At 36.9% G+C, this 12,040-nt stretch overlaps 1 protein-coding gene across 1 annotated transcript in view; it reads right to left on the bottom strand.

The window, feature by feature from the left end:
• The window catches only part of LOC127216515 (tyrosine-protein phosphatase non-receptor type 12-like), a gene marked incomplete at its 3' end in the record, with an annotated part of 57,681 nt that overhangs the window by 32,304 nt on the left and 13,337 nt on the right, over positions 1 to 12,040 (bottom strand). Inside the window, 1 exon segment of the mRNA XM_051177219.1 lies at positions 2,764 to 2,872. Coding sequence (XP_051033176.1) covers positions 2,764 to 2,872 — 109 coding nt within the window.

Below are 12,040 nucleotides of genomic sequence, written 5' to 3'. Positions count from 1 at the left end.
GTTGGAAGTAACAAAATGCCCTAAAACTGAACTGGTCTGGTTTCTGTACGACATAAATTTATTTAAAAATAATTTATACACTTTGTGTTTCTACAAACAATGGGCATGTTAAACATTCCAATGAAACAAACCAATTGTTTTTCTGAAAACTATGTAAGTACAACTGCTTTCAATATAAGATGTCAAATTTAAATAAACAGAAACTGATTAGAATTCTTCTTGTGAAACCTTTCAATAGTTGAAGGAAGACCAGGTCCTCCTGTCCTGATGACCACTGAGGTCATCAAGAACTGGCACTCTAAAGAAGGGTTCTCAACTTTGGCCTAGACAAGTTTCCACTGCAGGGGGAGCATACGCTGTGCACTGAAGGCTGGGCAGCAGTACCCCTCGAGTCTGCTTACTAGAGGCTGGTAGTAGCAAGACAACCAAACACCTCCTGCCAAATGTACTTGAGCACCATAACCATCCTCTCTGAACATCAAGGCTTTGGATACAAAGTACTTTTCACGACATGAGCACTGTGATAAGTTACTTAACTCCTCCAGACTCAGTTTCCCATCAGACTCAGTTTCCCATCTGTAAATGTGATTTATGAGGGAAAAAACTATCACAGAAATCAGCAACCAATTTACTAGCATACAACTAACCTTCACTTTTCCCCCTTGTATTCCTAGCTTTCTCAATGGCCCTTACCCTTTCTACATCACCCCATTAGCACTAGTCACCACAAGATAGAGCTTGTGTGACTTTGTATTCACTGCCTAACACCTAGGCTAGAACATGAAATACAAAAGGAGGGATTTTTGCAGGTTCACTTTCTGCATCATCAGCACATAAATTATGCTCACAACTTTTTGTAAAATGAATGTGTAAACAGAAACCTGGAGCCAGTTAAGACTGACTTCTCCAAAATACAAAGAAATCAGTGGACAGTACTGAAAGGTCTTGTGAAGATTATGTTTAATTAAGTATTCAGAAATCCATATCAACTCCAATTCTGAGGTGGATTAATGCTCAGACTGTCTGTATTCCCCTGAAATTGATATGCTGAAACTGAATTCCCAATGCAATGATAATAACAAGATGAGCCTTCAGGAATTGAGGAGAGCATGTTCTGATGAATGTAAAAACTGTCACTGTAATAGAGGCCCAAGGAAACTTGTTTGCTTCTTGTTCTACATGAGGACACAGCACGAAAGTACCAACTATGAATCAGAGAGTGTGAATCCTCATCACATACCAAAGCTTCTGATGCCCCAATCTTGGACTTCTCTCAATGTACTTCTGCTTATAAGCTACCAAATTTACGGCATTTTTGTTATGACAACCTGAACAGATTAAAGCAACTACTAAGGAAAGTGGAGTGTATTTAAGCAAAAGCCTTGAGTGGTTACTGTGCTACATTAGTAGATGTCTGACCTATCATACTCAAAACTGTCCTTAGCAGTATTATCACACTAACTCCAATTTACAGATGAGAAAAGCTAGACACAGTGAACACCAGTTCTGGGTCTTATAGCTACCAACTGATGATGTCCAGATATGAGTTTCCAGGCTAACTCATCACTATTATTCTGTGCTATTCCTTGTTAATTGTATTAATACTATCTAACCACACAATCCACAGATAAAAGTAATATAGAACAGTTAACAGTAAGTAGGATTAAATTTAGGCAAAGAAACCAGTGAGGAGGGTTGGAGAGATAGCTCAGTCAGTAAAGTACTTGCTGTGCAAGCCTGAAGACCTGAGTTCAATCCCCACCATGCACATACATGAGTGGTACTTGTAACACCAGCACTAGAAAAGTGGACAAAGGCAGATCCCTGAGGCTTTCTGGCTAGGTAATAATCTAGCCCAATTGGAAAGCCCTAGTCACAGTGAGATACCAAATCTCAGAGAAAGAAAAACAAAAACAGAAATGACTCCTGAACCACTAAACCAGAGGCTGACTTCTATCCTGTCCTCAATACAAAACACAGATAGATACACATGAACACAAGAACTCAGTGAGGGACACAGGGAAGATAAGAAAAAGAGGAAATGATCTGAAAGAGTGTTATCATGGAAGAAGAAAGTTTCAGAAAATGGGACTGGTCAAGGGCATAAAAACACTTAATAGGAAATCAAACAAACAAACAAACAAACAAACAAACCAACCAACCAGGAAAAAAGAGCTCGGGATCTAGTGAGGTTACTGGGAGCATGAAGATATTAGAGAGAAGCTTTAATAATGACACTTAAGGAAATGGTGCTATGGAATGTAGACAGTTGAAGATATATGAAGGGAAACACTATGGTAGATTTAAAAAGGAAAAGCAGATCTAAGGCAAAAATTTCTTTTATAAAATGTGGACTCTCAGTTAAGCATGTGTTTAAAGAAACTTATCTAGAAAACAATATTAACATAAATTCATAATGAGAATACAATGTTTTCAACTTTGAACATGCTTAAACACACAGACTGACTGATGAGGAAAGCAGACACAGGTTTCTGAAGCACCTTATGGCCCGCTTTTCATCCATAGTTAATCAATTAAGGTTCTTCTGTGATTAGATAACAGCGTTTTACTATTTTAAGAAACTATCCCAATTGACTACATTACTTTAAGAAAGGGGGAGGCTTCTAAGAAGTAATTACAAATTATTGTGTAGTGTACCTTGGAAGGACTGACACTACCTCCTTATTCAGAAACAAAAACTAGTGGGGTTACAAGAGCTATACAGCATTTCTATTTAGTCTATCAAGGGCATTTCAAACTTACATGGCAGTATGTCCTTATATCTGTTCTTTTTAACATTCTCTTCTTTTTCTCCAGTGGCTGTGGGGTAAATCTTTTCTGTTCTATATTTGGTTGACAATCTTCTTAATCGCTTAAAATACAAGAAAATAAAATTCAAGTTTAGAGAAACATCGATATTTTCAAAATGTTAATGATTTACAAAGAGCTCTTCAACAAATTCTGTTACCCAATTCCTCACAACTAATTCTATTCCTCTAAGCTGTTAATTTCCCTATCCCTTAAAAATTGACCCTAAGAATAATTTCTTTTTAGAATAAATGCAATTTAAGATTAATGTTTATTCCAAATGAACAGCAAAGGGAACAATTATAAGTATTTAAAGATATCAGTAAGCTGAGAATTTGTGTTTAATACAGGGTCTTGTTAAGCAAGTTTTAAAATCATAACTCAAGAATTATGTACAGGTTTCTTTTCTCAGTAACCTAGGGACAGCCATGATGCTCTCTGCAGGCTCTTTCCAAGGCATCCACTAATAATTACTTGTAAAACACTACAAAACAAAGTTCTTTCATACTAGATTGGAAATGTTCAACAAAGACTAATTCTGCTTATTCACTGCATTACAGAAGTGGTTTGTGGGTTAGTGACAAATTCTTACCACATATGGCAGTAGGGATGTTCTTTGGGCTGGAATATTTCTGCTTGTCAGTAATATACTTCCTGCTTTCAGAAGAACTGAAAGTTGGCATTGTGAATTGTTTAGATTCTACTCAACTACATTTCTAAAAGTTAATTTCAAAGCAGATTACTTTTTTGATAGATTAAAGACATACTGAAAGCACTTTGATTTTAGGACTCAAATTATTAAATACAAATGAAATAAAAAAAAGTCTGGTAGCAATTTAATTTGTTTACCAGTTTATTTTTATAGCTGATACTCAAGTAATTAAGAATTTTCATGACTGTACTTAAAAAAAAAAAAACCCCAAAAAACAAAAAAAAAAAAACGCCCACAGATTTCTAACACAAGAATCTTGCCACATTGTTATAATACTAGTTTAAATAGTTTTACACAGGCACTTACATGGGAGATGTTTTTTTTTTTTTTTACTGGGGGGGGAAGCTAAATTATAGAGTGAATATAGGAATACACTTTTTTTTTCTTTTAAGAAAAATCATGCCACATACTGGCACAATGCCTAAGTAAAATTTCACATGCTTATGGTAACTTTTCTCGCAGTGATAAAAATCTCAAAACATACACATATGTAAACCATCCAGGTTTCCTTCTGCCTGCAACCCCAGCACTCATGGCACAGGACCCAGAAGCCAGACTTTATAGAGTGGTGTGGGCTCAGAAACAACATTACCAAACAGGGGTTGAGCGCTGGCAGTTACAAATCCACCTATCTTACATTTCTACACATGTGCTTCAATATAAAACTAGTATATACATGAAATAATGCATGCATAAAGCTCTTTATTGCAATATGCTCATAATATCAAAAGTCCACAATCAATAAAAAACAGCCTATTGATGGGACTAGATAAATTTGTTTCCTACAATCAAATATGTTAAGACAAAAAGCAAGTAAGGAAGCTCTGTCTTGAATATAGTAATATGGCACCATATCAAAAATTCTCATTAAATGTAAAAAGAAAACACAAAAGTGTTCTATTATTAACATTAAAGGGGTCTAAAACATGTCTGTTTGTACATATACATAAAATATATTTCCAAGAAATCTAGTACCAAAGGTTGCAAATCTGAGAAATGCACAGGAAGGAGACTATTATGTCTTTTCACACTTTCTTTCATGTTATATGAGTATACTGCCAAGCCAAAAAATTTAAGTGTAAAACAGAGCAATGGAAAAGGCAAAAAGGACTGCTTACAGATTTATCATCCCTGTCAATAATCACATCTTGCATATCTGACTGTTTTCTCTGCTCAGAAATCTGTTATCTGAAAAGATATACTTTAAGGTATCTATAGAACCTTGATATGAAGTATTATATGAAAATCAAACTTAAAGGATATCGATTTAAACAGCCAAAGAAGCACTGGCAGAAAAGAAATGCAAATATGTATGTGTGTGTGTGTGTGTGTAAAGAAATGCAAATATATATACACATACATATATGTATATGTACACACACACACACACACACACACACACACACATATATTTTATTTTTTTACTGAAACAACAGTTGACTACAAAGAAAGGAACAGGGCTAAGCTGAATTATAAGATGCTACCATGTGTCTAGAATACCTACTTCTCACACAAAGCACTTCCTTTTGTGACAATTACTGAGAAACATATTTACAAAGTTTTTACATGAAAACTAATAATTATTAGAGAATGTCTCTGTATCATAACTAAGTGTCAATTTTTATTTACCTAATGTTCTTAAAGCCTGAAATAACATGGAATGCTTTAAAGTTCAATGAAGAATGTTTTATGAAAATAACTAAAAACTTAGTGCCTACATAAATGGTATATTCAGCCTGACCTGGTCATTGCATATTTTATGTGTGTACATACATGGACACACAGAGATATGTATATATGGATAAAAATGTCACACTGTACCAGATATTTATGTTAATATGTGCAAATTAAAAGTCACATATAAAGTTATAGTATCTTAAAAAATCACCACACACAATAGATATGCAACATAAAACAGAACAAAACTTGGCTTTGTACTTTGCAAAAGGTCAATATCCAGAAAAGTCTACCCAGCTTCATTAAAGACATTTAAGCAGAGACTTTATTCCTATCAAAACTATAGTCAGCATTACAATTAGTTGCATTCATTAAAATGCTGGTTTTGATAAAGTATGATAACCAACACATTTAATTCACCATTGCAAACTTTATAAAAGGGAGATAAGATTTCCAGAATAGTCTGGCATATAAAATGACTCAATAATCATTAATTACTATTAGAAAATTTTAAAATTCTTTAAATATTACTTGTACTTCAGATTTGTTTCTTTGAAACCTTTCCTAGACAGAGTCTCAACAAGAAATACATTGTGGGCCAATCTGTCTGCTTTGACTTATTGTACAGTGTAAAGCAGTTTGTCTACCTAACCTGAGCTGGCTTTAGAATCGCTTGGAAAGTCAAAGTGCTATTCAATAGGTCTAGGGTAAATTAACCAGAACACTTTCATTCTTAAGTCAACTACCAGGGCTGCTGCTGTATGTCTGACCACACCTTTGAAGGAGTATTTACTAATTAGTTTGGTAAAACTGAAGATTTTCAATTATTAAGTTCCTTCAATTTTACATATGGTTTTGCAGTATCAATAATTCCGAGAAAGATGTTTAGGGAGTTCTCATAGGAAATGTAGTTGGAAAATCTGGGGAGGGTGGAAGAAAGAATACCATAGCTGAGTAACAAATGAAAGCAGCAGAATAGGCTAGAACCAAAGGGCACATATGTAAGGGTTAAAATGTCCTGAGATGACAAAGGACACTACTTAGAACTGCACAAGTCCTGTGGCTGAATGGGGTAGATGGGAAGAAACTGGTAGCAGCACAGGGTTTCTGAATGGAACACAACCAAGACTGACTCCAAAATCAAACATATAACAAACCCGAGGCTCACCAATAATGCATCAGGTGACTTTACTACAGCCTTTTAAAACATGCAATGTGCATGTACCCTCCTGTGCACGACCTCATGCTATGCAACAGTCACTGCTTGAAACACCCCAACTCAGATTTGAGAGGACTATATGAAATGAACTGCAGTATTGTTTTGTTTTACTGTACAGTTTACAGCAATACAAAAACACAATGGTTTAATTACAGAAAACAGACCTTAAAAATATTGTTATTAATTAGAATGTAACTACCAAATTAGCTTATCTCTGGACTGCACTGATTTAGAAGGTCTGATAAATCAAGCTAGTATGATTTAGTTGGTAAAGTACTGATGCATGAGCATGGGACCTCAGTTCCATCCTCAAACCCACATTATAAAGCTGTGATCTCAGCATTGGGGAGGCAGAGACAGTAGGATCCCAGGGATTTTAAAGGCTAGCCAGTCTAGGTGAATGGGGAGCTCCAGGTTCAATGAAAGCCCATCTCAAAATAACAAAGTGGGGGGTGATAAGGAAGACACCCAATGTCAACTTCTGGCCTCAACATGCATGCACATGCACACACACACCTGTGACTGTACATGTACCCCCTCTCCCAACTGCTGTTTGTGTTTCTGACTTGAGTTTCATTAAAAAAAAAAAAATCACTTAATAAATTTTGGCTTGGGATCAAGTGAGAATTTAGAATACTTTATCAGATGGCTAAATACTGTTAGCATTTGTACTATTTATATATGTAAAATGATATTTTCAGCATAAACAATTATAAAAATCAAACTTAACTCTGAAAAACACTAAAGATCTACATTAGCAAATATGAAGGCAAGATTTATTTCTTCTTTATATAATAAAAAAACATAAGCATGGGCAAGTGAGATATATCAGAGGCAAAGGATATTTCCTGCCAAACCTAATGATGACCAGAGTTTGATCTCCAGACCCTACATGGCAAAAACAGACATACACAGACACACACACACACACACACACACACACACACACACACACACACACACACACACACACAGAATTAGACACACGCTTTGCTTTTTGTTGCTATGACCAACACCACTACCCAAAGCAACTTAGAGAGGAAAGTGTTTATTTCAGCTTACAGGTCTATTATCCAAGGGAGCCAGTAAAAGCAAAACTGAAGGAGAAAACAGATTTCTCTGGTTCATGCTCAGCTAGCATTCCTATAGAGCCTACATCCAACCGCCTAGAGATGGCACCTTAGCATGTTGGGACATCATAATCTACAGAGAGGCCAATCTGAACAATTCCTTAATTGAGACACCCTCCCTCTTTTCAGGTGATGCCAGTTTGTGTCAAGAAGACAACACCAGCCCATACACACTTTAAAAATTACTCTGGAAAAGCATATCCACCTTATTAGCATACACATCTCTAATCTTAAACCCTGAATTCGTGTGGATTTCAACGCTAAGGTGTATTCTTAGCCAGACTCTCACTTTTAATAAGTAGTACAATCATGTACATTCCAAAGAATTGTTTTTAAGAATTATGATTTATTATCAGTAATGCCTGATTGGTATATCTATTGTTTGTTTGTATGTATGTATGTATGTATGTATGTATGTATGTATGTACACACGTACCTCAGGTTCCAAGTGAAAAAAGTTTAAGACTTTGTTGTAAAATACCACAATTATCTAACCCTGTATAAACATGGCAAAACTTTACATCATCAGCTGAAACTGTCAAAAACAAAACAAAACAAACAAACAAACAAAAAAAACATTTTTTTCCCCCCGTGTGACATTTTCCCAGTGTGACATTTTCCCATTTGAAGCTGAAAGTCAGGACTGATTAACAAAGGATGTATGAGGAAAATAAAAAAAGAATCTCAGGGTCCCTTTGGAAAACCAAAAGCAAACAAAACCCTCCACAAACCCCCCAAATCTAGGTGTGCTTTACTCCAGCTGATGTCTCTGCCTCATTTCTTCCGTTTGTCTTTGCTTCTCAGTGTACCAGAATAGATACCATCTGGAAACACTTTCCTGAGACTAGTACTGCAGCACACTCATCACTCACTTCCCCCAATCTGCTTCCTCATCTCTAATAGCTCTTACACATCATCCTCAACAGAACTAGAACTCCCTGAAGATATAGGCCACAGCTTCACATTAACAGCAGCCCCTATCACAAAAATCCATGACAGATAGTCTACCTCCACCTCTGAAGTGCTGGGACCTCAGGCATCTATTACCACTTCAAGCTAGAAACACAAACTTTTAATTTAAATTTATTCTTTACCTACATGAAGGTATTTTATGTAAGTGAAATTTAAATTTAAATCAGAGGGCAAAAAAATTATACCATGATGAACCAGTGAGATGCCTCAGCAGGTAAAGGAGTTTGCCACCAAGTTTGATGAACCAAGTTTGAAACCCAGGACCCAATAGTGGGAAAGCTAACTCCCTGGAAATTGTCTGCTGAGCTCCAAATGAATGTAATAAAATTCTGTCATACACAGCTGGGTGTGGAGGCATATGCCTTTAATCCCAGAACGCAGCAAGCGGAGTCTGAGGCCAGCCAGAGACCAGCCAGGGATACACACAGAAATCCTGTCTCAGCAAAAAGAAAAATTGCCACGTGCATCAGTTTCATTGAACAAAGTTAACTAAGAAAAGAAAAATATATTTTGTACAGTAAATTGGACAGAAGAGTGAGTGTGCGTGTGCGCGCGCGCATATTCTAATTCTCAGGGCTTACTTCTATTAACAGCACCTTTCTTTTCTTTATCTAATGCAGCTCTCCCCATTAAGCTCATACAGCCAATGTCTACTGATTCTTTAAGTTAATTCCAACTCCAAAGATTTTTTTCTTCCCTGTCCCCACAATAAACATCTCAGAAATTGCAAACTCCAGGCACAAAACTATGGTTTCTAATGTGGTGTCTAACTAGAAATATCTCAGTGCTGTCTTAATGCCAGCACTTAGAGGAGGCAGAAACAGGCCAGGACTGTATACTGATCAAAGAATTCAAGGAAAGCTTTGGCTACATAGTGAGTTTAAAGTCAGCTTGGGCTGAGACCTTGTTTCCAACAACATACACAAACACCGCTCCTAGTAATACTTTCCTTCAAATGAGGCTGTATCTTGCCTTCTAGAAAACAGCCACCAACTTTCCTAGGGTACTAAAGCAACTCATCATTAGTAAAATTAACATCAAGACCAACTGTTGTATATTAACTGACAATAACATCAATTCTCTTTACATCCAATTTAAAAAACAAAAACAAAAACCAAAAACAAGCCTTAAATGTATAGCACAGATATTTCTCACTGACAAACACAGTTCAGGCCAATTATCACATCTGCAGTTTAAACAGCTCAATATATATTCACCACTATATGGAAAATAACTATTTTTGCAAGATGAGTGTGACACAAAGCTGTGGTCAACAGACCAAAAGTTTTAAAGAGAAAAACCTACATTTCCTGGTAAACTACTAGAGCCTTCTGAAAAAAACATGTTTTCTTCTGTTACAACTCTACTGAAATTACTTTTAGGAGGTTGTTAGTAATCAAGAGGCACAAAAGCTCAACAATCAGCTAAAAAAAAATTTTTTTTTTTTTTTTTACCAAGGTTAAGATTCAAATGCAATTATCATCATCATGATGACTGATTTCATGTCTTTGTTTTAAGATTTGTTATTTACCACCATTGGCTTTCAATCCCATCACTATTGCTAATGACTATAAATCACTGTCTGACAATGTACTCTTTTATATATTTTTATTTCCTCCACAGTGCGATAGTGTCTTCTATACATCCAGTAAAGCAGAACATATCTTCCAGACATTATAGGCACTGATAAAAACACTCAGAACACCACAATTAATGAACTGGTATCCTTGTAACTATACCTGTAACTCAAGTAAGCTAGGTAATACAGTAGGTAAAACTGGAGAGAATAAAATGCTACTTAAAATTTGAACTTTGTTGTTTAATCATATTGATTTGAAATAGATTTTAAAAAATAAAGTGGAGTAGTTTGCCTCAACTTGTCCTTCCATCCAAGAACTAACCAGGCCTGAATCTACACAGCTTCTGAGACACAAGGAAATAAAGTATGCTCAGGGTGGTGTGGCCATCGTCATCTTGTCTTAAACAACATACCTGAATGGAGTGGGTTTTTTTTTTTTTTTTTTTTTTTTTTGCCTCCCCCCCCCCCCCAAGACAGGGTTTCTCTAAACAGTTCTGGCTGACCTGGAACTCTGTAGACAAGGCTTGTTTCCAACTCACAGAGAGCCTCCTGTCTCTGTCTGCTGGGATTAAAGGTGTGCGCCACCATGCTGGGCTCTGAACAAAGTTTTTAAATTCACTTCTTTTTTACTCACGATCTCAACAAACTTCTTTTAAAAAAAAAAAAAAAATCTTATTTTTGTCTGGGGGCAGGGAGAGATGTGGGACATATACACACCTGGCATAAAACTACTACTTTCCAGCTTGGGATACAGCTTGGTGACAGAGCACTTATCTCATGAGGCCCAAGGTTCATGCTGTTTCCTCTGGCCTGCTAATCAGTCTACTTCCAATTCACCTCCTAATCTTTTTCCTTCTGTGCCAGCCCTGACTAGCCTTCTGTTCCTCAAACATGCTCATCTGTTCCTCCTGAAGAATCTTCGTTCCCAAACTGTCAGGAACTCCAGCTGTCCATAAAAACCTGCTCTTTCCAGGATTGTAGGCAAACAGAGGGGGCCAGACAGCACTTACCTATAGAAAACTTGCCAAAAAATCCAGGGTGATTCAAAATATCACTTGGAGATATTGCCAAAAGATATAAAATGAAAGCAGCAAAAAGGTGTGTGAAGCAAAGCCCAGGAGAACAAAGATGGGAAGTAGGGGTTTCCCACAGTTCTCTCCCAATGACTTCAAAAGGATCCATGAATCCTGAAGCAATTAGTGTTGACAACCTGTGTAAAAAGTGTCTACCAGAGAAACTAGATAGCGAGGCAGTGCCCAGGGTTCACCACCTAGCCATAGAGGCACACTTTTGAGTAGAGTAGCACATCTCGACCATTTAAGGTCATACATGCAAGGCAAGTGTTCACTATAAACTGATGGGGGATGATGTTCCTCATATATGTTTGTAAGGAGTAAGGTTTTTCCTCCCGCCGCTGGTCTTGTCCCACCACCGCGCCAGCCCCAGTTAACACACAGAGACTCTGTATTTGACATAATGCTGTTGGCCAGGTACTAGTTTCTTATCGGCTAGCTCTGTTTTAATTATTAACCCATTTCTATTAATCTCTATGTGCTTTCATCTTACCAGGGAATGGGGCCTGCATCTGGTCTCCCCAGTCTCTCCATGTTGACTCCTCCTTACTACTTCCTCTTTCCTCCTTGTCTCCTAGTCCCTCCTATCTTGCTTTCCTATTGGCCAACAGTACTTTATTCATTAACCAGTAATGAGAAACATATTTACAGAATGACATCTCCCATCATATGTTTCTCTTATTTGTTGATGAATAAAACACTGTTTGGCCAATAGCCAGCAGAAGCAGAAGATAGGCAGGGCTAAGAGATGAGAAGGCTGGGAGAGAGGCAACTCGAGAAGATGCCATTTAGCCGCCAAAGGAGTAACAGTCCAGACATTCTCTGGTAAACCGAGACAACATGGAAATACATAGCTTTATAGAAATGGGT

This window comes from Phodopus roborovskii, unplaced genomic scaffold (assembly GCF_943737965.1).
Source record: "Phodopus roborovskii unplaced genomic scaffold, PHOROB, whole genome shotgun sequence".
Classification (NCBI taxonomy): domain Eukaryota; kingdom Metazoa; phylum Chordata; class Mammalia; order Rodentia; family Cricetidae; genus Phodopus; species Phodopus roborovskii.
Note: the sequence above shows the minus strand (reverse complement) of the source record. Positions and strands in the feature narration are given on the sequence as shown.